The following is a 25,476-nucleotide window of genomic DNA, read 5'->3' as shown; positions in this document are numbered from 1 at the left end:
GATGGAGAAGTAGGTACAGAAGATGTAGGTTAAAGGGCTGCGTGGCACATCTGACTCTCTGCCCAGTAACCACTCCCCACCCCTCCTCCATCTCACCCAGTTTTGATCAGGTGCAGAGCGTGTGCATGCTTCAGGGAACTCCAGATTGCCCAGCCTCAGGACGGGAAGCTTTCCATTTTCCCTGTCAGTGACTGGTTTAGGAGAAGCCTCGTGGAACTCTCAGGCTAATGATACACAACGGTAAGTTCAGTGGGAAAAGAACTTTCGAGAAAAATTTTGTTGCTCCTAAAAAGGGACATACACACAAGTGCTCTCTTCTCTCTTCTGGCCTTTGACTATTTTCTAATGAGGTTATGATGCCTGGAACTGTTGATGGCTTTTTATAACCTGAGACAGAAGTCAGGCGTTGGGGATACAAAGCAGAAAAGAGCCAGGGACCTTGACCACGTTGTTGAGCTGCTGAATTATTCAACCCTTCAAGTTGTCCATGTGAAACAAAATTTCCCTACTATTTAAGACATTCTGACTTGGGTATTCTCTTACTTGAGGCTGAACTCATCATAAGTGATACAGACTAAATAAATAGCATGTACTTTCTAGTTCTGTGTTTTATTCTTAAACATCACATGCTTGGCACTTCTCTCATAAAAGAAAACTGCAGGAAGTAATTCTACGTAGTCCTTTCAAATGTAGAAGAGACAGAAGTTAAACACAGTGTGGGGAGGGGAAGAAGGTCTAGCTGACTTGAAGAAGTTCAAAGGAACTGCATGTGTAGGGTGCCTCTCAAAATGTATTATAATCACTCCAGTCTTTAAAGTTCTGCCAAAAGCTGCTAGCTGATTTGCATTCAGTTTAATAATTTTGAGGGTTTTCTTAGTAAAAAATGGACAAATATGGGGGTGTCTAGTAGTATCATTCTGGAGCCGATTAAACTGCAACAAGCATAAGACACCAACATCTAGTTCCCTGCAACCCACCAGGTCCACTTCAGACTCATTCATCATTCTAGAAGAGGGCAAGGAAGTTCTTCCGTTCACTTTCAGACTAGACAAGCGGAATCCTTAACTGCAGGGCAATTATCAGCATGGTGTTCTTTTGCTGTGCCTGCTTCCATCCATGAAAGCACCTCTTACACTATAATATCTAAAAATACACTCTGAAACTCTCACCCAAACCTTTTACCTTTTAGCACGCACAGTTATTGGTCTCCACTTTAGAAAGTTATATCTCTAAGAAATCCATTCAGATACTGGGGTAAACATCTTTTGCCCCGGGTGAAACATGATTCACCTTGAATCATGATTTTCCTTATGTTTTCACTTTTCCTATACATTTTTTTAAAAACTCATTTTTCTAATCATTCTGAATTTAAATTTTTTTTTTTTTGCAAATGATAATTCTGCTGAAATGCAGAGTAATATATATGATATGAACTTTGGAGAATTTAATACGGAATTAAACTGATGCTTAAAAGCTCTTGCCCCTCAAGAAAAACTATTGAATGAGTTAATACTTTTCATTCTGCTCTAAGGAGGGCAGAACAATTGAGAAATGGGCTTATTTGAAACAAGATGATTTAATTAGTCATCAGGAGGAGCTTTCTGAATAGAGATGCATTCCTAAGGGGGGCTGTGAGGGGCACATTTTCTTCATGCAGTTATGACGCTATTGTGTTCCACAGACATCACGGAAAGGTTCTGGGGCACATCTCTTTGCATCTTATGGTTCCATATAACGGACAAGAGAAAGGATGACTGACCTACCACCTGAGCTGTGAATTTAAAATGGCATTGTCAGACCTCCAGACGAGAGACAAGGAAATGGGTTTGGGTGTTATGGTTACACACCTCCACACCCACACACAACCAGTCTGCTGAGAAATCATTACCTTTCTAAGCCTTCTGCTACCAGCACATCTGAACAGAATGATGGCATAATAAAAGCAGTGCAAACACAAGTGTAGGAGTTAAAAATGAAAAGTGGTAAAGAGGCTTTAAAAAAAACAAGCGGAAAGCAAATACACAGCACTTGCTTAAGGCTGTAAAAAAGTTCCCATTTTTTTCTCAAGAACTCAGGAGAGATGCTGTGACCATTCATACAAAAATAGTCAGGTGACCAGAATCAACTGCTAAACAACTAATATGGGACAAGCATTTATGCACAGAAATGTAATGCTGAGAAGAACCTCTGGTGGTTCAAAGCTCTTCTTAGACCAGTTAATAACCCTCTACTTCTCACTGTATACAGGTATTCAATCTAAATTAGATGCTATCTGCTCTCTCTTTGGAGAACCGTGGGTGTAAGAACAATTTTGTTGGGAAATCTCACTTTACTGAGCCATTCACATTTGTTGCACATTGAGATTTAACTTCAAGGAAGAAGACAAACGTCCCAGACAGAGGCATGAGGAGGTTCCAGGATTGAGCCCCGGATGACCTGAGATTCTGTACATCCTAGGGAAGGGCCAAAGGCTGGAGCAGGAGGACCAATGGGCTTCCCAGAAAGGAATTCAACCTGCAATGGAGGATGAGAAATCAGGATATAACCCAGGCACTGGAGAAGGGGGGCAATTGTGAGAAAGACACATTTCCTGCCCTGCAGTCTCAAAGACCTTAGAAGCATAAGGCAGCGCTATGTTGAAACAAGGGCTCAATGCGGAGCACAGTTCTGGGGGAGGAGAGTCTCTGCCATTCACCAGCGTGGCCTCGGTGGACCGGCACATATCAGCTTCGAGGAGGACTGCTCGTCCAAGCAGGCAGTGCCAGCCTCCATGCACACCAGCTTCGGCATCTGGAAGCGGCCTGGAGGGCAGCAGGGCAGCATCGCAGCACAAAGGCACCCTCCGGGAGGGCATGCCGGGGTGGGAGGTAGACCCGCGGTTTTGTGGGCAGCAGAAAATAGTACCCTTGGCAAGGACACCATTTCCCAGACAGAAAAGTCCACCTCTGGAGCCCACGCTCTCTCCTCAGACAGTCAAGCTACTTAGAAGAACGAGCTTTTAGCAAAGCCAATGTCTAGAAATTCTTTTTATCCCTTATTACTACAAATCTTAAACCTCAAAAGTTTGTTTCTGGTTAAGAAAAGCTGTAAAAACAGCAAGACTTTGGCATTTAGGGATTTAATGTAATGGGTCTAAGTTTTTCACAAGCAACTCTGAAATTCAATTTTTTGTGGTAATTTATAAATTTTTGAGACACAAATCTGAATTGCGGGTGTTCTGCAAAAGCAGGCAAGGCTAGCTGGCTGTCCAGCCTCTACATTTCAACACAACTTCGCTGTAGTTCCCCCTTCTTCTTAGGAAGGTGCTGCACTAGAAAGCCCCTTCCTTGTGAGAATGACAGTGACAGTGAATAAAGCGTTAAATTATCCACGTGGCTGTCTCTGTCTTGTTGGTAACTACCCCAAGTTACAGAAATAAACGTTAGCACAATGATAAACCCATTCACACAATATCCTTCTCAGACTGACAACTCATCTTGGAATTACATTTGGCAAAGATTACATTAAGTTTCCTTCTTTTTCAAACAAGTACGTTGTTTAAAACAACTCAGTTCTAAATGTAACTAGAAACTATTCTACTCATATCAAAAAGGAAATGTCTTTCTGGATTAATAACACAACCAACCACCTAACAGTTTTATCCTAAAGCCCATTTATCCTCCTGTGTGTCAGTGTGGAAACTTGGACACAAGAGATCCCAGAATAGGTGCTCGGGTAGGTACTGGCCTACTTATTTTAGTGGGAATTAAATTTAATGAATGGACATAAGGAGTCATTATTCTCTCTCCATAAAAGACACTTACCTTTCCTCTTCAGTAATTTTATCGATGAAGAACTTTTTAATTCATCTATTTTTACTGTTCATCAGCAATTCTATTCAAATAGTTTGTCACCAACAGTAGGTTTCTAAGCAAAGGAAATATAGATTCGTTCTCACAAATCTTTTATTATGTGAACAAACGAAAATAACTGAATGCATCATTTGAAGCCCCTCTTCAGAAGCCAGAGTCTTTCAAGTGGGCACATTGGTAAGCTTTTCACCATGCTCTGTGCCTCCAAGAAGCATATCCTCCTCCCTGCCATTAAAAAAAAAGGAAAGAGATTAGAGACTAAACTGAGGTCAATATGTTTTCGAGCCACAGTAGTTCATCTCGAACTCTGTACCTTTTTGCCTGACTATCCCCCTAACACTCAAATTCTACCCAGACCTGTCAACTTTCTTTCCTTGAACTGAATACCAATTTGGTGACAGTTATTCTAAACCCAAAATAAAATCAGGTAAAGTGAAGTATCCAAATAAAATTAACGTTACCCTGATGAAACAAGGCAACTTTATCAAAGTCACAGAGAGCAAGGGCTTGCCTGTTTTGAATGCCTGCCCGAACACTGCACAGCACTGATGCTCCATCAGTACTAATGCCAATTCACATGCATCTGCTTCACGTGGCCCTTGAGCAACTACTTTTTTCTTTCTTCCTCTTTACACTCAGAGGATATACGGGCTCCCTACTCATCTTTGTTCTTGTTAAAGGAAATGGGCAGAGTGATGGTAAAACTCTTCTTTCACAGGCCACTTTCAGCAAAGCCCTGGGAATTGTTATCTTACTGTTACTCCATTTTTGTAATATTTCCTAGAGTAAAAAAGCTATAATCATAATCATAATAATTTCATTTGGGGGTTTACAGAGATACCCTCATGAATAAGCAAACAATATGCCTACATTAGCGCTGCCAGGGACTTGGAAGGACGAGAAAGCCGGAATTACTCGGCGGCTCAGCGGGAGTAGCACAGGTACGCAGCCCAAGCAGAGGAGGGAAGAATTATTTTGAAACAAGAGACAAGAGATGCCAAAGACCAACGCACATTCTTCACACTTTCACTCTCCTGAAACACCACATGAGACCACAAGCGTGTTTGCCTTGGAGTGCTACACTTACCAAGCATTTCAACGCCTATCTCACCATGCTTCCTTCTCTTTTTGCCCATTCTTTTCTTAGTTCTGACTGAGATGTTTTCTTAGTGTGAGTGGGCTGATGTTGAAAAGATTCCAAGTAAATTTCCAAAGAGAATTTAAAATCTCAGAAGATGTTGTTTTGGCTCAGAAAAGAGGAAACCATGATGGTGGACCATGGGAGATCCATCCCCTTTCCACACACAGGCCAAGTATCTAAGCATCAAAAAAAAAAAGTTGGAAAATAATACCAAATTGGAAATGAGAGAAAGGAGTTACTGATGCCCAAGTGTAGAAATTGATCCTCCAACAACAGATCACTGACCTTGGAAAAAAAGAAAAGAATGAGAATGTCTGTACAAAGAGCTGTGTGTGCATACATATATGTGTCACACGCAATATTAGGACATGACATAAAGTCACTGTACCACTCAGCATGTCCTATCATTTGCTTAGTATAAGATTTCTTTCCATCATCTAAATGAGAATTTATGGGCTGAGGTTATAAATAAGGTATTTCGGGGCTTTGATGAGAAGTTCAAATGAAGATGCTAATCTTAACCAAAATATGTGTATTGAACTTTCACTGATATATGAAACTACTAAGTTTTTGTCTTATTGGAGCCTTTTAACAGTGGACTTGGTTGAAACTAAAAATGAAACATCTCCTTTTTAAACAAACAAATGAAAAATGAAATGAAAAAATTACCTCACCCCAAAATGAAGAAGTATCTTTACAAATATATCATGAAGAGGCAGGAAAAATACAAGATAAGCCTTTAGCATTCTGTAGTACCAGAAAGTAAGGAAGTATTCAAAAAATTTTAAAATGGGGGCATTTCCAAGGGACACAGGAGACAAACGAGTTCCCAGCAGTCCAAGTGGGAACAATTTAATAAATAAAATAAAAAACAAAGAACTGAATTATACCCATAGTATAAAATAAATATCCAAGAGATCTATATACCAGTCTCCTTAAGTATTTGATATTTCCATGCTAATGTAAAAGGTAATAATTTTTAGTTTTATTTGCAACTGTGTTTTCCTAATTTAATTTTATATAGTAACTTTGTATCCAGTGACAGTGATAAATCCAGTGACATTATTAATTCATTAAGTGCATCTGTAGTTTATTTTGTTCAGATGTACAGAATCATGTCATCTGCTAATGATAATTTTATTACTTCCTTTACAATTCTTATATTTATATTTCTTTTTCTTGCCTTATTGCATTGGTTATGACTGCTTATACAAGGCTAAATAGAAGAGATGATTTTGGATATCTCTGCTTCACAATCCATGCAAATATTTTTAAATATTTCACCATTAACTATGATTCTTTTAAAAGAAACTCTTAACCAGAAAAATGAAGTTTCCTATTATTTCCAGTTTGTTGAGAACTTTATCATACTTGAGTATAGAATTTTATCAAAGACTTTTACTTCATTTATTGAGATAGTCAATATGGGTTTACTTTCATTCTGTTACTGTGATAAATTACATTGATTTTCAAATTTTATATCAACTTTCATTGCTGGAATAAATTTAACTTTATTATAATTATCATTACATATGACAGGATTCATTACTTATTTTATCTTTGTCTAAACAAGTTCTTCGAAGACAGTGTTTTATACTACTTTGCATTTTTCTGTATTATTCATTATGCTGTAATAATATTATAATTGTATTTATAAAACTGTATACATTTGTGGGAAGGCAAAGACTTGCTCTGATCATTGTATATTCTCTATTATTTGGTTTTGTTTTGCTTTTTTGGGGGGAGAGGTAATTAGGTTTATTTACTTATTTATTTTGATGGAGGTACTGGGGATTGAATCCAGGACCTCGTGCATGCTGAGCATTCACTCTACCACTGAGCTGTACTCTCCCCTCCCTTATTCTCTGCTATTTGGAACACAGTATACATCATATAAATGCTTTTTGAATGGAAGTCCTCAAAATCTCCTAACAAAGTGTCTTTCACACAAAAGACACTCTCAGTAAATATCTGTTGGTGATGAGTATGTCCATTAGTGCTTTTTTTTATTTCAATGAGTCCCATCTTCTCAACTTTATTCTTCTAAACCTGTAATAGACCTAACAATTTATTGGCAGGAGCACAATTATAGCTCAATTCAGAAAAAGAGTATGTTCAAAAGGTTCACTCTCTACTCTAGAGGATAAAAAAAATATTTATCATGCAATGGCCGTGACGTCCAGTCCCATGATACCCAGTCAGGTAGTTCAGCTTGGGCACACTTCATACCTTAGGCATCAGTGAGATTTTTCCAATGTACATAAGTCTATCTGGGAAAGTTTGCCATGTTCTTCATTCTTCCTCATAAGCCCTGTTTAAGGGCTTGATTTGTGATTTCAGAAACTGGGCTCTTTTTTCTCTATTTCTGAGAAAAATTTAAATGTACAATTTTAGTAAAAAGGTCTGTCTCTTCATAACGACTGTTTGGCAGTTAAACTGTACCTCATCATTCATGTTGCACTCTAAACTCTCACGGTACAACCTACGCAGGTATGAGTTTGAGGCAATTCAGTAAGTAAATGCCCCCAATATACACACTTGAAGCAACATTTCTGGGTTGCTATTTTACTGCACATTCTACCTCTGCCTAACTATACCATCTATCAGTCAATTCACTATAAGAACTCAACATGTTATAGCTACTGCCTTGTCCCAGAAGTTCAAAAGATTCATCAGATTTCTTGACCTTTGGAGCTAAAATAGAACTGAAAACTGTTACATACATTTAAACCTGAGATAGATACATAAGTCTGTAAGAAGAAGTTAAGACTTTTAGAGAAACCAGCCAGAGGAAATTGGTAGTGGCTACAATATGAAGAAAGGAAGAAAAAGGAATCTTAAGTCCAGGAGTCTTGAACTTCTCAAGTTATTTAAGTATGATACGTCACTGACTGTGATTATGTTAAAATAAGTCAATAAGCCACACCCAACGGAATTCAAAGAAGTCCAAGTTTCTTCAAAACAAACTGAAATGTCAACCCACAGTCTATTAGTAGGATAAATACATGCTACCTAAAGTAATGACAAATATGATAGCGGACACAACACTGAGATGCATTAGAACACACTCAAGAGACATCTGGACTTTTCACGTCTTGATTGATGTGTTAGAGAGCAGAGAATTCTGCCTCAGCCTAGGCTTTGCCTGTTCTGTTTATCTAATGTCACAGGAAATAATCTTGATAAATGTTAATGTTAAATGTTTGCCAGACTAAAATGATCTAGTCTTGCCCAAACACATTAAATATAGAAAAGGATATTTTCTCCTTGTTTATTTGTTTGTTTGGCTGGTTGGTTGATTGGTTGATTTTTAATGGTACATTTTAGAGATTCATTCCCTTAGGTTGAACTCTGTCTTTTGGTGCTTTACTGATCTGCTCTGTGGGGTATAATTACTTTCACAAATCTGCTCTGTGAGACATAAATGGCATTACATAATCTGTACCTAGATCACAGTGACCACGTTCATTCCAATCCATTTATTCTTTGCTCATCATGTGAATAATTTATTCTAGGAGGCAAGTGTGCACTTGGCATTTATTTACTATTCACTGGTAACATAAACTCTATTTAAGCAGGTGCAAATTCGCACTTCAAGGGGATATTTTTTTCTTCTTTTAGTGAGGCACTTAAAAGCAAGCAAGATACCAAGGCTCACTACAAGTGTGAACATTAAGGATTCTGTCTTTTACTCTTTACAATTCTCTCCTCTGCTTTCTTTTAAATAGGCTTTCTGAGCTACCATGCAGATAAATGAAATATCACTTGACTTAATCCCACCAGCACCAAGCTGGGAAGGAAAGCAGTGGTTGGGGATGGGGCAAAAAGATAGCTACCTATAAACCAGGAAGCAGACCTCACCAGACCCCACATCTGCCCATGCCTAGATATTGGACTTCCCAGCCTCCAGAACTGTGAGAAATAAATGATTATAAGCCACCCAGTCTATGGATTCTGCTAGAGCAGGCTGACCTAAGACACCTGCCATGCTGCACAGATGAGAAGCACTGAAGGAAAAATCCTTTTGTGGTACTGAGCCCCTACCATGAGGGGACTGTGCCTTACTGCTGTACAGACGTGGACTGTCTCCTTGAATCATCCAGCAAACCTGGGACGGCTCATGGAGGACTGTGAACGTACATCCTGGTGACCGAGTCCGGTGGCCTGTCTAACCTGAGTCCCTCTCTTAACCACTCTGGCAAAAGCTAATTGACTAAGTAGAAGAGAAATAAGACATCTCCATCTCCATAAATGGCATCAGGAAACTTCTACACACATACAACTGGCATAAAGCCAGGCTACTAAACGGAGTAGCCTCTGCAACTCTCCCAGTTTGTGGAAACAAAAGGTCAATTAAGGCATATACCCTCAAAGGACACCTAATGATAACACCATCCTCTGGGATAGCCAAACTGTATTAAACGGTGACTTTCAAAGTAATCCATCCCCAGAAAGGGCTGACAGAGAAGGGTAGGTTAGGGAGTTGAAAAAGTGGCCCCATGCAACCCTTCTTTTTAGATCACAATCCTTCACTTTTACCTAAAAAGTAAATATGGGATCCTACAGAGAATTAAGACTTCCATTGTCCATTGCTGGTCCAAACCTGATGCTTTCTAAAGCCGTAACCATTAAGAGGCAGAATAGGAGGTGAAAGATTCTAAGAACCAAGGGCACTACTTGTAGCTAATAAGACAACATTCTATGTATGACCCAGAAATTTTACTTTTTTCCTGAAATTTCCAAGTAGAGGTCGAAGTCTAGAATTCATGATACAAACATAACTTCCTTGTAGCTTCTAATCATGACTTAAGAATGGAAGAATTCACTCATATACATTTATTTCTTAACGAGTGTTCATCTTAAGTATCCACCAACCAATGACTGGAATCAAATTTAACGTGGGGTGAATGTATTCCAATTCCTGATTATTCAATTCATGTCACTTTTCTCTTGTCCAACCTGGGGATTAGTCCTGTTGCCTTTAAACTAGAAAAGGGGGGATAAACTATTCTCCTTTTTAGCGAACTGAGTGGAAATATATTCTCCAGATGTCACTTCACATTCTGTTATTGACTTTCAGATTAAGCAATGCCTCTGAAACCTGGACACAGTCCACACACTGCCAGATTTCATTTCAGGGAATTCCGTTATTGCGATGCCTGCATACGTGCGTCATTTGAAGCCATAATTTATTTATGCCCTTAATACTAGCTTGGCTTTTAAAGCACCAGCAGAGTAACAGTAAGCTGTTTTCATGCATATGACTTCATTATAATTATTCACTTTTTAACATAATAAAAGTGGTAGTCATCCATTTGATTAGACAGATCAAAGGGGTCAAACTACCGTACATCACCTTTGAATTTCACAGGACACACTCATCCTAATCTCTGCAACATCTAAATCTGAAGGTGCCTGATATGTTCAGAATGTTGTCTATGATAAAGTCAACATTACATCTTCATGCTTTGTGTGGCAATAATACACTTGGTTGTATTTGTTATGCATTTTTAAATATCAAATATCTAACTAGAAATTAACATCAAACTACCTGAAACATTATAGTGTACACAACATAGGATAGATGAGCTTGAGTGCAAATAAAATTTGCATCTTTATGGAAATGTAATTTTTCATAGCACTGCCATAAATATTATTTCATTTGAAATGTCTGTAGATGTTTCAAAGGGGCAAGAGAATATCACAAAAAAATTCACTGAAAGCAAGGCCTCCTTTCCAATTAAAGCAGGTGTAGAAGAAAACTTCAGAACAGAATACATCTCATGAAATGTATTTGAAAAAGCAAATAAAAATGAATCACTGATTTAAATAACAAATGAGATGATTTTTCAAAAAATAAGTACAATGCTCTACTTTCAAGCATCTGAGTGAAGAAGAAAGCATAGATCCTTACATCCTTTCAAACAACCAGACCTCCCTTTCCTTGGTCTCTAACCCTCAGGAGACACTGAGCATCCCGTACTCATCCATAAAGGTGAGGCTGCCGTGGCCCACTCTGTATGACTTGATACTTTTAATGAAAAACTAAAAGTGAAACACCATTTAAGTATAACGTGTGCAGTGTCTGTGACTCAAGAAGACATAGTCATAGAAGGCTGCACTATTGATTTCCAGTAAAAGAATAAAGGAAATAGACCGGCTAAAAGTACAAGCTGCAAATTAACACACAGAGGGTAACTGAAATGAAGACGTAGTCTATCATCATTCCAAGGGTGGACCATCTCCCTAGTACTAAAATAATACAAAGACAACAGAAGCTAAATTACATGAAGATGCGAATAGCCCTTCTTCAAACTAATAACCAATGGCTCCTTCGCTAATTCTGGGGCTTGCATTTTTAAGCAGATACTGCTGCCTTTCAAACAACTTGCATCCTAGAAATCTCCTTCAGTTAGTTACTTCCATGGTCTTAAAGATCTGAGACATTCATTTGCTGTTAGGAAATTGTCTCTATACACAATACAGCCTGCTCCCCAACTCACAGCTTTGAACTTGTGCTCTCAGGGACTTACTGAGGCCCTCAGAGAAAAGGCACAGACCTTCCTTTCAGACTGTAAGAAATACTTCTTTGCCGGCTTCCTCCTGGGAAGCTAGTTGCTGCTGAAAAGCCCAGGAGAAGAGAAACGCGGATGGGGGGGGGGGGGGGTAGCAGATCCTTGCGGCAGTAGATGTGTGAGTTCCAGAAGTTCTCCTTATCTTTCTATCATAATTGGCAATGTGACCCAAATACAAGAAAACCTCTACATTCCATTAACAGACTCAATTTGGATTATGCAGCTCCGCAGGAAGAAACAGCATCCTCTCCTTATCTAGCTGTGCTGCACTCTTGAGATAATTCTCTTAGTTTCATGTTAACATTTGGTTAAGGAGATGCTGATGGGTCAGATTTGGGAAACTGTGAAGCCACTAAACGCCGTTCTAGGAGAACTTTTTTTCTCCAGAACGGCGAGCCTTAGGGTCTCAGCCCCAGCGCCAGGAACGCTTCCGGCGAAGCACGCCTCTTTGGGAGAGGGGGTCCGCGCGAGCCGGCCCCCACCCTCTAGCGGCGGGTCCCGGGAGCTGAGCGACCTGCTTGCTCTTCCTTTCTCTGTTTCTCCTTGCAACGAGTAAATCCCTCCCTAGCTGGGACCGCCACCTGCTCATCCCAGAGGATCCGCTGCAGAAAACTCGAATGGCTCGTGCGCCGACCTAGGCTGGTCGCCAGCGACGACAACTTTACGGATTCGTTAATGTTAGTTCTGGATCAGGTAAAATAGCCCCGAAGACGCGAGCAAACGCCCCTCTAAAGCCCACTACCGTGCAAAGCCGGCTCCTCGGAGCCACGCCGCGGCAGCTCGCCGTCTTGCTCACCCCGCAAAGGCGCCCAGGAACGCGGCGCGAACGCCCCCCGCAGCGGCGGCCCGGGGAGGTCGAGGTGTGCTGGCCAGGCAGTGCCGGAAGGGAACCCCCGCCCCTCTCCTCACCGCAGCCCGGTCATCCCCGCAGGAAAGTGCCGGAAGGGCCTCGGGTGGGCGGAAGCCGCGGACGCCCGCCTCCCCAAGCCCGTCCGCCCGCGGGGTCCTGGCCCCCGCCCTGGGGCTGGGGTGCGCGTACGGCAGGTGCAGGGCCGCGGCCCGGGCCGCGCTTACGTGCTCCAGCTTGTCTTTCCTTCGGAGCCAGACGCTGGCGCTGTAATCCTGCTGCTTGACGCTGCTGTAGAAGTTCGCGCCCACTCGGGTCAGGCTCGGCGAGGGCTCCTTGGGGCGGCTTTTGAGCCTCATCTGCTCGAAGCCCTCGTGGGGGGAGGCCGAGAGCCACTCGTGCTGCCGGATCTCCATCCTGACATGACCAGGCGGCGGCCGGCGCGCAGCGGGCTCGGGATGGGCGCCCGGGAGGCCGGCCGGGGCTGAGGGAGGAGCGAGCGGGCGCGGGGAGCGGGGAGCGGGGAGCGCGGAGAGCCGGGCGCGGCGGGGCGGGAGGAGCCGGAGGGGTGGGGCGGGAGGGAGGCCGCGAGCGAGGCGGAGGCGCGGGGTGCAGGCGGCTGCGGTCCCGGGCGGGCGTTCCGCACGCGGGCCCCTCGCGGCACCTACCGGCTGGCCAGACCGGGGCGGGGTGCGGCGGGAGGGGAGAGCAGGCGGTGGGCGGCGGGAGGGGCCGCGCGAGCCTGCAGGTTGGCGCAGTGAGGAGGCCGAGGGCCGTGAGTGCGGCCGCCGCCCCTCCCGGAGCGCCCAGGCGGGCGGCGGCTCCGGCTGCCGACCTGCCCTCCGCAGCCTTCCCTCAGCCGGGCTCCACGTCTCCCCCTCGCATTTTTACTTGAAAGCGAACAGCGACTGGAGAAGTGAGCGCCGTCCCCGCGCCCCCGCCCTCCCCGACACCACCCCGCCCTTCCCCCACTCGCCGCGCCCGGCCTCTGCCTTCCTCCTCTTTTTCAAAGTTCAGTAACTTCCAGCCTCAGAAGCCCGTTTGTCACACCCCTGGGGACTCCGAGCAGAGGGTGCCCAGCAACCCCAGAAAACGGCCCCAAGGACAAGTGTCTTCTTGAGCCTGGCGCGCTTTCCTCCGAGGGTGCAGCGATGCGGACCCTCCTGGCGCAGTAGCCGGGCGGCAGCTCGCCGGACCCACCGCCCCAGCCCGCGATGGCCCCCTCGGAGCGCGACTCCCAGCGGGCCCGCCCCCCGGGTCCTGGGCGAGCGAGTCCCCGGCCCTCGGTGCAGATGCTCTGCCTACAGGAGGCGTCTGTGGCTCGAGCTCTGTGCACTTGTCTCTCCTCTCCGTCCGCAGGCTCCCAGGGTCAGGTTTTACTCCCCCGAGGGTTTTTACGTCTGCCTTCCCTCCCAGGCCCAGTCTTAAGGCAGATAGGCATGATGATTTTTTAGAAATAAGGCGGCATATGAATAATTGAACCTTAAATCTCTTAATCTCTTGCTGTTGTTGAAGTCAGCATTTTTCAAAACATTATCTGGTTTTACTGAAAAGCTGAGTAACGACTAATGTTAAGGATTTCTTAAGTCAATTTAAAAGCTCGGGGAGCATTTGAAAGGTGAAGTGTACTGAGGATTTTAAAGGGAGCCACAGAAGGTAAACTGATCTCTCTAGTCCTTGGATGGTCTGTTTCCCAGAACTGTCCACCTTGGAGGATAGTTTCAAAGAAAGAAATTCTGGGTGAGAATTTGATGCAGTTCTATGATGGCAAGGATTGTGTCATATCTTTTTAGAGTCTCCATATTAAAAGATGGTATCGTAGTAATAGTAGTTGAAACAGAATCCTATGAGCAGTCAATTTGAGGATGAAGCCGCTACATATAAACGAGACTCACACAATTCTTGGTTACTGGTTTACTTGGGAGCTGATTTGCATTGTATTGTATCCCAGGCTGTGGGTTATTGGTAAATCTCACAGCTATTACGTAAGACAAAGGTCATCCACCCCATTTTCCTGGTGAGGGAGGGAACTGAGACTCGAGCCTGAAATGCACTTCAAAGCAAGGATTTGAACCAGATTAAAAGGCTGTTAACACTAGGCATTCCACTGTCTTGTCTCATATTTTGCTATTACAATTTAGCTTTCACTGCTTTTACTTTTTTTTAAGTAAAAACACACAATTTAAATGATTACAGTTACATATCTTTTATAATATTGATGTTAGAAAAACCAGACTGCCCTTACGCAAAGGCTACCTCCGCTTTTTGCTCTGTAAGATTACACTGTAAGTCACGTGATATATCCAAACCTTGACAGGTGACAGTTATCCAATTCAGAGTAATAATGAAGTCTTCCACTGTAGTAGAATTCAGACAAATAGTTTTCATATCAAGCCAGGTTTTCATATTGAGTAGATTTTTTTTTCTTTACAGTACCTTTTTAGGGGAAAACACTGTAGATTCTACCATCTATGGTGTAATGAGTATAATGATAGCATATACATTACAGGCGAGCTACTCAATTGAGTATTGTAATCAATTTATAGATAATGTTTTATGATTAAAAAGGTCAAGCAAAGCATAGATTTGTACTGTTTCATACTCAGTTTACTTAGTTTATAGTGCCAGACATTAAAATGGACTCAACAAGTTTAAATAAATGTGAGTGCAGTCATGGTCACAATTTTTTATCAACCTTGAATCCCTGTCCAAGTTCATTGTTTATGATAGTAATATGAAATTTGCTGGTTGACCTTCAAAAGAGCATTTTTATGAAGCTAAACTCAATTGAAACTGTTGTAGAGAAGAAAAATATTTCTGAAGATGGCCAATTATAATAATGAGAATCTTGCCCCAAAATATCATTGAAATGTATTAATACTATTGAATTTATAATTAATTCCCATAGCACTTTTTCCTTAACATTTTCATAGCTCTTGTATGTTCTTAATGCAGCGTAGGTGTTACAATTATCTATCCTACTAGTCCGTTGACTTTCTTGGAAACTGGGGCCACACTTGACCCTTTACTCTGCTAAATGGTTTTTATTTGATTTCAGTAGGCTTTGAATTTATCTAATAAATAGAGATTAGTCATTACTATCTCAAATGATTACTATAGGAATAAAATTATGGAATACATAAGAAGACACTGTATAAACTATATGCTATTGTTATTAGAACATTTAGGCTCAGGAATGTTCTTTATGTTATTCTGATGATGTTATCATTTTCATTGGCAGTTGTATCACTTAATTAATCTTGATTGCTAAATTTCATGCTAAGTTGCTGGAGCTTTTGTTGATCTTAAATTTTCTAAGCCAACAATGTCCTTCTCCCTCCCTATCATGTGGTTCTAGTTTTTGTCCTGGCTTTAATGATGTTATTTTTCTGGTCTTTTGTTTTTTGTTAATGGCTTTGTTAAATGTAGGCAGAGAATAAATAATAGGTGAAGAATTGGTTAATCTGTCACGAACCAATAGTGCCTGTCAACATGTCAACCCTAATGGATTGGTTTCAAGTTGTAAAAACTGTTAAATTGATGTACAAAGATGAACAGGGCACATTAAATATCTTTTTTTTCCCTCTTTTAATATTTCTATTCTAGTTATGCTCAAGCCACTCCTGTTCTTTCCAGAAGTATTCATTTTAGCAATTGATGTGTACAAGGCCATGCAGACACAAGATAAATAAAACAAAAGAAAATTTAAAATTATGTAAGCTTGATCTAGTTGGAGAATCAGGCGGGTTGAATGTTGTAACACAGCTGCAGGTGCAGGGGAACCAGGAGAAGGATGAGCTAGGGGAAAGGTGCTGGAGAAAATCACCCAAATGGGGATCAGATTCTGAGAAGAAAATGTGGTTACACATTTAGATGATCTTGGTAGAGAAACAGAGTTTAGCTTTGCTAAACCAAACTCAGAATTTCAACTTGGCAAACATGTATTGAGTTTCCAGTTTGTACTCAGAGTTGGGTAAGCATTGTGGGCATTCAGAATTCTGAGAAGTCATAAACCCTGATGTAAATGAATTTACAATCTTAAAAATAGACAGACTCTAGTGAAAGTACAAATAGCATGCAATTATGATCAAATGTAGAGAAATGTCAAGAAAATAATACAAAATCAGTAGTTCCCCAGGAGGCAGCATTTCATGCTGTTGAAAAATAAACATTCCCAAAGTTTGGTATATATAACTTGGTTTAGGAAGGCAAAGCTAAATGATTGGGAAAAGTCAGTAGGCTGTAGGTAGGAGGCTGATTTTTAAGAGTTGTTTAGCAGAGTTAAACATAAAATAAAAAGGCCTTTTAAAGAATTGAGATACAAATTTATTTGATGTAGCTAAGGTGTCACTGTGGAATAAGGTGCATGCTGAGGGTATCTTTTGAAAACTAACTAGCTGAATCTGACACACACCTGGACGTAGGGTTATAACTTGGTAGTATTCCCAGCTTCAGAATGAAAATGTAAACTCTGCAGGCTTCAGTCTTTATTGGGAAATAGATATGTGAGAAATAAGCTATATTTAACATCATAGTAACAGGTGTACACAATTTCCTTTCTTTTAACCCTGTTGGTCAGTTGCCCAATTATTTATTTTATAACTGTAAATGCATAAGCTATCACTTTAATATAATAAATCATTAGTATACTTAAGGTTATTCCAAATGATTGTGTAACTAGAATTTTGCTGACAGGATAAAACATGAGTTATGATAAGCTATTTACTAAAATCCTTGGTTACCCCTCAATATGTACACTTCCTAAAGTTTTGACAGAGAACCTCAAAGCCAATGTATATTCTATGAGAGAAAGTCAATCAAAACCTTGGGATTCTCTAAGAAGCAAGCTCCCTGGCTTACATTTATCAGACATCACAATATTCACCTACCTGGAAGTGACAGATGAAGGAGGCTGTAAGTTCCAGCAAAGGAACAGGAAGCAGGTGAACCCAATGGGGGTGGGAACAAGTTATAACTGGAAAACCTGGCCAAGGAGTCCCTTAGTGTGCACGAGAGACAAAAGGACTTACACATCTCTAGACCAGGAACTCAGATGGAAAGGGAGAGGGGGATAGAAAACAGGTTAACAAAATTAGGTATCAGCAGCTAGGTAAGAACTTGCCTAGCAAATGCAGAAGAAAAACTGGTTTTGCTGGTACGTGGGTCTAGTAAATCAATGTAAATTGCCGTGAAAACAGTTCAGAAAAGGATAGGGTTGCAATAAAGCCAGTTGGAGTTGCAAAGAATTGTTGCTTCCATTTACAATTTTATTATGGAAAATAAACTGGTATGTGATTTATGTAAACTCTCTTTAGTATTCATTCTGTCACATTTACAATGTGTTAATTTCTGGTGTACAGCATAGTGTTTCAGTTATACATATATATATTCCTTTTCATATTCTTTTTCATTATAGGTTATTATGAGATATTGAATATAGTTCCCTATGCTATACAGTAGGACTTTGTTGTTTATCTGTTTTATATGTAGTAGTTAGTATCTGCACATATGGAACTCCCAATGTATCCCTCCACCCTTCTTTTCCCCCCAGTAACCATAAGTTTGTTCTCTATGTCTGTGAATCTGCTTTTGTTTTGTAAATAAGTTGATTTGTGTCATTTTTTAAGATTCCACATACGAGTGATATTATATGGTATTTTTCTTTCTCTTTCTGGCTTACTTCACTTAGTATGACAATCTCCAGGTGTATCCATGCTGCTGCAAATGGCATTATTTTATTCTTTTTATTTCTTTGAATTAGTGTTTTCATTTTTTCTGGATATGTAAGGAGAGGAAGTTCGGGTGCTTACGCTGTGCCAGGTGCTGTGCTAAGAGCTTTGCATAATTCTCATTTAATTCGCACAGCAATTTACTGTTGCTTCCATTTCATAGCCTAGAAACTGTGGCTTAAAGAAGTTAAGTGAACTTCTCAAGGTCACATGAAATTAAGGAACAAAGCTTGGAAACCAACATGAGACTGATTTCAAAACCCAGGTTCCAAACATGTAGTAATCAGTCCATCAAATGAGCAGAAAGCAGCTATGCCCTTTTTCCCTGTTAAACTCAGGCTGTGGATCTGTTCTTTCCTTACTCATGGAGGATACTTCTGGCATGTTTCATCGTTTATTTTTGTCTTTTTTTTATTTGAAGAAGAGTCAGTCTAAGAATCACGTACCTCCAAATATGCATGCAGTTGAGGGGAGGGTACAGCTCAAGTGGTAGCTTAGCATGCGTGAGGTCTGGGGTTCAATCCCCAGTACTTCCTCTCAAAGTAAAGAAATAAGTAAGCCTAATTCATCTTTCTCCCCACCAAAAAAAAAAAAAAAAAGACTAAAAACCTATGTGCAAATATGCATGCAATTGAGAGATCGTCCCCTCTCCCTGGAAGCCTGCAGCTGGGGAGGGAGGCTGCTCCACCTCCTCTACCACTTGGTAACCACTGCTTGTGGCCCCTCTAGGTCGGGCATTAGAATGAGGAGCATTGCAGGTTGTGTTCCCCAGAAAGCAGAGTCCGAGATGGAGATTAACGTGCAAGGACTGCCTGGGGATCAACATATGTCGAAGGGAGGGGGCAAAGGGGAAAGCCAGTCAATCCCGACAAAGGCCTCGATGACCCCACTGGGAGAGAGTTGCAGGAAAGGGCTGGGAATTCACTTGCACCTTTTGCTGATCAGTCTTTGTATGGGCGACTCCCCTGGAAAGAGTTGTGACCTTGGGCAAGCCAGTTCTCATCAGCTGAGGCAGCCCCCAAAGAAAGCTGGCAGCTAAGGGTCATCTTCAGGGAGCACTCCTGGAAGCTGAGGGAATAACCCTTCTTCTTTTTCTGAAGAGTGATCTCCATGACCCACCACAGCACCCACCATAGGGAGCAAGGGTAAGAGGGACGCAACCTCTTCTGGCCAGCTGGTCACCTGGCCCTAATGCTCTTTGCGTGTGGCAGATAGCAATGCTGACTGTTTTCCTCTCATGGGGGATGTTCTGAGGGTTTTTTGAAGGTCTTCGTGTCACTAAGAATCTCTCTCCTGTAGTTCTTCTTATGTTAGTGATGTACACTCACGAGAGCTGCTTATAACTTCCCTCTCAGTGCCCTTCCACCCTGGTTTCCTCATATCCATCCTCTGCTGGGTCACATTTCCTTCCAAGCAGGCTTCTTGGGCACAGCTTCCAAAGATGATCAATGCCCTTATATCTGGAGAAAACACCAATTTGAAAAGATACATGCAGCCCAATGTCCATAGCAGCACTATTCACAATAGCCAAGACTTGGAAACAATCTAAATGTCCATCAACAGGTGACTGGATAAAGAGGATGTAGTATATATAATATATATATATAGTATATATATATAATGGAATACTATTCAGCCATTAAAAAGCAATGAAATAATGCCATTTGCAGCAGCATGGATGGACCTGGAGATCATCATTCTGGTGAAGTAAGCCAGAAAGAGAAAGAAAAATGCCATATGATATCACTTATATGTGGAATCTTAAAAAAAAAAAAAGGACACAGATGAACTACTTATTCTTTATAACTTAGGTGATTTATTTCTTGAATATGTGTAAGTAAGCACATTTAACTGTCCTTTATGATTGCATTACTGCATTCTGTTGATTCTTATTCTGTGGTTGGCTTTATTCCTTTGATCACTATGTAAGTTTTAAAAGCTAAAGCTCTAAACTGTTCTTAGAAACAATGAACAGTATATATATGTAGATTTTAAACCAGTTTTCTCTCTCAATGAGCTGCTCTTCCTAGAATAAACTTTATTTACCCACCCTCTCCCCCTCAAAAACGACAGCCATTAGCATTTGGTCTCATATGCCTTTTATTTATCAGCTCACACTGGCCTGAAAACCACCTTTGGTTCTAATGCAAGGCAGAGTGTTTAAAGGTCACCCATAGAAAGGAAGGAAGGAAGAAAGGAAGGAAAGAAGGAAGGAAGGAAGGAAGGAAGGAAGGAAGGAAGGAAGGCAGGCAGGCAGGCAGGCAGGCAAGCAGACATCATGGTAAGTCTGGAAAATATATCCCCTACAGGCAGATTTTCTCCAACGAACTATCCTTGCCAAGATTGATGTTATATCCCATGACTAACAGGATCTTGCCAAAGTAACTGATACGGCATGACCCAAGTGCTCCGTGCTGAATGTAGTGCGTCTGTACCATGTCATCATTTATTTAATTCAGAATGGACCCCAGCTGTCAAAGACTGTCCCAAATTGCTTGTTTGCTTAAAGCACAGGCCTGACAGAAGTTCCTACAAACATCACACTGCAGCCAACTATGGCCTTAGTATTGGGTTTGGGAATTAATTCCTGTCTAATCTTTATTTAATGTATCACAAATGGCTTCAAATTTTTATGACCCATTTATGACTCAATACAGAAAAAAAAAAAAAGCCAGTGTCTGTTTTTCTAGCAAACTGTGTCCCAGTGTTCTGATAGTGATGTTTTCAGCTTAACAAAATGAGGAACTTGAACCTTATGTGTGGCATAAATACAGATGCTATCATAGAAGTCCAGCTCCATTCTCCTCCGGTGTCTCCTTTTGGAATGAACCTGGTTACGATTTTAGTTTTCATTTGAATCCACTAAGGAATGCTTTCATTTTCTAGTCATGAATTGCTTGATCCTAGAAATCTTGTGGGATGCTGTAACAAAGGTGACACCCATGCAAGCACCCCCTGTGCTGAGGCAGACGGACAGAAAGCCCATCCATTCTGCAATAAGATGATCAGGGATGTGCATAGAATGGGTACCACATAATCAATATGTTGAATACTTCTACCTTTCTATCCCTTCAAAATAACACTCCATTTATTTCCACATGTGACATTTTGAAGACACGAGCCTGAACCATCTCCCTAAGCAAAGATATTTATGTGTTCTTTTCACTTGATGATTTGCCCCCAGGCATCTGGGCCATCCTTCACTTACGTGTTTTGAGGACAACTGAGATCTGCTCTGTGCTTCCCCTGGCGGTGACAACCAGTCTTCACAAGGTTACACAGTCCATAAAGGGCAGTAAAATCAGCACCATTTATCTAATATATAATGTCTAATATATGAATCTTAAAATATTCTAGGCAGAGTGTCAGTCTATTAACTGGGCTAAAATAGCTTTGAACACCAAGAGCTTATTGTCACTACTAAGGAGTACCTGTGTTTTTATAGTCTCCGTTCAATTCCAGTCATTCCTCTGGGACTTAGCAGAGAATCAGGTCAATTCTCACTTTGTGAATCAATGTCTTAAAAACACCTAAGACATGGCACCCAGTCTTCTGGCTGAAGCAGGTATAAAGTCAAGGAGGATATTGGGCAACACCTTCTATATATTGGAAAAACCCTTAACTGAAGTATAAGATGTATTGTATTATAATCATCATTAGAAATAGTGTGGCTAACAATGCCATACATTGGAATAGTACTCCACAATGCACAACTGGGCAGTTCCATAAGATATACTAGAAACCCCTCTCCCCCATAATAGTAAATGCATTATTGGACAGAATATGCAGGGACAGCTAGCTCCACCATGTGCCACGGGGCAGAATATCTGATTGCCACTGTCCCCATCCCACCAAGAGTCCCAAAGAATCTACACCTGAGCAGAGGAAACTCAGTTTATTCTGCTGTGACTTTTCTCTCGTCAATCAACCAGAAGTATTCAATCTGTTGATGTTAACACTGTGTTACATCAGCCTCGCTTATAAATGCACAGATATTTTTCTTGATCCACTTATTTCCTTAGCCAGTGGAAATAACAAATGGCAAAATCAGAAGAAGCTATGCACAGCCAACCCAGGCTACCATATCAGTAGGGTCAAGAAAGAGTCAGGTGGCTTGCACTTGCAAAATACCCCTAGTTCTCAAAAACTAAAACCAAAGAGCAATGATAGTCATAGGTACTGACCACTTTTGAGTAATAACTGCACGTCCCAGCTTCTGCCTGTTCCTCTAGCACAGAGAAGACGCAGGCACATTACTCTGCGTGACCGTCAAGTGAATGATTCCAGATGGTTAAGCTGGACCACTTTATCGCTCAAATCTTCTTTTATTCATCTATTTGGGAAGCAAGTTTTTACTGAGCAGCGACTCTGTGCAAGATCCCCAGGATCTCAAGGTGCTTTAAAGCATTTCCAAAGAGAAGTTGGAAATTCATGCTTCTGCCTCTATTTTTTTCCACTTTAACCATTTTTTATTGCTATCTTTTTTCTTTTATTACAGAAGTATAGTCGATTTACAATCTTGTGTCAATTTCTGGTGTACAGCATAATGTTTCAGATACACATGAACATATTTATGTTTCTCTTCATATTCTTTTCCAAAGTGTACAGTGCAGTGGCATTAAGTTAACACTGTTGTACAATTACCATGACCATCCATCTCCGGAACATTTCATCTTCCAGAAATGAAACTCTGTACCCATTAAACAATAACTCCTCACGTCCTCTGTCCCCCAGCCGCTGGAAACCATTATTTTATTTTCTGTCTTTATGAATTTGCCCATTCTGAGTACCTCATGTAAGTGGAAACATATAGTATTGTCCTTTTGTATCTGTCTTGTTTGACTTACAATTTTTTCAAGGTTCATCCATGTCGTAGCATGTATCAGAGTGTCATCCCTTTTTTAATACTTAAAACCTTTACTCGTATGATTATACCTGAAGACACTATGTCAAAATACTTTTTTTAAATTGAGTACAGTTGATTTATAATATTATATTAGTTTTAGGTGTACAACATAGTGATTCAATATTTTTATAGATTACACTCCATTTAAAGTTATTGTAAAACATTGCCTCTGCCTCTATTTTAAAGTGATCCACTTCCTATTGGATTTCTTAACAGTATGAACTGGGCAAGTCGAAAAAGAATAGTGAACGTCGCCTTTTGTGCCTTTGAAGGGAAGGATTATGATGGTTCTCATCAGGTGCGATAAAATCAGAAATGTACCCAATAACTGATAGACAAAGCGGCCTTTCCATTTCTCTGCTTATAGAAGATGGGAGATACAGCTTTATGCACCTTCTTCCTCTGCCTGTGCCACCTCCTTTCCCTCACGAGAGGGAGTGCCCTGGGCCAAGTGTCAGCTCTCTTTACATTCCACACTGTACCTTGTTTGCACTTGGAGCTAAGAAATGAGGAAACAGTCACCATGAGAGCGAACATGCTGAAATGGCGAGAGAAGGGAAGGTCACAGCTGGTGAGACTGGTAGAGGCAACATCTCTATTTTCAATAGTTGCATAAATTTCGACAAAATGGGAAGATAAGTGACTGTTGTATGTCCTATTCCCTAGAGAAGATAAAACCTACCGGAGGAGGGAGGGCAAGAAGAATGGTGAGAAGGGCGGGCAGAATTTCAAGATTGACAGCATAATGTTTTACCTTATGTTATGTTGAACAAAGGGAATGACATCTTCTGTCCCTGCTTCCTAGAAATAGCTCAGGGGGCCAGGAAGACTGCCTAGGATAAAAGGAACAGGCAACAAAGACCATATGCCTGGTACAAGCTTATCACGTGAAAGCTAAGTTTTCCTTCCCTTCCTTCCTTCCTACCTCCCTCACTCCCTCCTTCCATCTCCTTTCCCAACCTCTTTTTTTTTTTTTTTTCCAGTATTGTTAGACTGAATTTAGGAACCTGTGGATTTTAAACCTCAAGACTTTCATTGTTTCCTTCAAGTCCCATAGCTTATTATAATTTTAAAAGATCTCCCTTCCTTTCATGTATAAGTCATTTCTTTTTATTTGTCTCTGCCTGTCTTGGCATCTCTTTTTGCAGACCTCTTGGTGAAGCAATTTGAAGTTCATAGGCAGACTATCCAGGGAAAAGGAAACAAAGTTATTTTAAGAGAGTCAACAAAAATCCTCTAGTAAAATCCTTCAAAAGCGATTCCTTGCTAGATTATACTACTTCCTTCCTGGAGTCCCCCTGGGGATATAAATGACACCTATGAAATTACCATCATTTACCAAAAAAGCCTACACAAAACATCTAATTTTATGACTTGCCAGGAAGGCACAGAGCGATGCGTGCATATAGGCAGTGTGAAGTCAGCTTTAAGTGGTAGCACTTATTTTTAGAGTCAGTCATAGTGTTCCGGTCCACTTGGACAGGAAATATATATCAAAAATTCAATACTCACCGTGATAATATCATAGTAAGTAACTCATTGATCTTAGTTTGAGTGTAATAGTTTGCCAGGTCAGGATCCAGTCATGAAGACTATTATCTAACTCTGGAGCTAAGTTTGACTTGTAGAGTCTTATTGGCTTGGTGTGATATGCATGAAGGCAGTGTCGGGCTGGAGCTGGCACCTGCAGGCCTGTGAAGAGCAATTGTGCACATCTCTTTCCAAATCTATGTTCAGTGACTTCAGGCTGGTACCTGGAAATCAGCAACGGTGGGAGTATTTACACTGTGGAAATCAGCAAACACTACAGATGTGGGATCCCTCTCCCCATCATCTCTCCCCTCCAAGAGCTGGTGGTTAAATATTCACCAGACATCACTGCATATAGTAAAAGGAAGGCTCACTTTACTGCTTCATTACGATACAATAGTCCTATCTCATCAAAATATTAGTTCCTGTGTTGCATAGATGTGGCTGAAAACTAGCATGTGGTTTATCTGGCTGGAAGATTTGCTCCTGATAAAAATGAACAAGCAAGCAAGACACTCTCTGGAATATTCTATTGATAAGGATATTAAGTTAGCTATAGCATTTATCTTGCCTGTCCCTATGCAGGGGAATCAGTAAAAGAAAGGAGGAAATATGATTGCCATCACCAGTGTCACCTTTGCTTCCTGAGAGCTGATGTCAGGCGCCGCACACTGGGGTTCCATCCCTGTGTGTACACAAGATGTCTTTTCTCAGGACCTCGTGTCACTACATGGCCCATTTAGCGCCTTACTGTTTGCAATTTGGTTTTTATCGCTTCCATTTTCTTTGAAAATAAACTCAGAGATTCACAGATGTGCCACTATCCTGTTAGCATATAACACTTTAACGATCTTCAGCAATACCCGGGGCTCCAATCTTTTAAGTTTCTTATGCAAA

General features: G+C 41.2%; 1 protein-coding gene across 1 annotated transcript in view; it reads right to left on the bottom strand.

Annotated features, from left to right (window-relative positions):
- The window catches only part of PLD5 (phospholipase D family member 5), a 214,309-nt gene extending 200,945 nt beyond the window's left edge, over nucleotides 1–13,364 (bottom strand). The window contains exon 1 of the mRNA XM_074351772.1: nucleotides 12,642–13,364. Coding sequence (XP_074207873.1) covers nucleotides 12,642–12,830 — 189 coding nt within the window. The 5' untranslated portion in view covers nucleotides 12,831–13,364. The remainder of the gene's footprint in view (nucleotides 1–12,641) is intronic.
- Nucleotides 13,365–25,476: the final 12,112 nt, after the last annotated feature.

The sequence above is a fragment of the Camelus bactrianus genome, chromosome 23, assembly GCF_048773025.1.
Source record: "Camelus bactrianus isolate YW-2024 breed Bactrian camel chromosome 23, ASM4877302v1, whole genome shotgun sequence".
NCBI classification, from domain to species: Eukaryota; Metazoa; Chordata; class Mammalia; order Artiodactyla; family Camelidae; genus Camelus; species Camelus bactrianus.
Note: the sequence above shows the minus strand (reverse complement) of the source record. Positions and strands in the feature narration are given on the sequence as shown.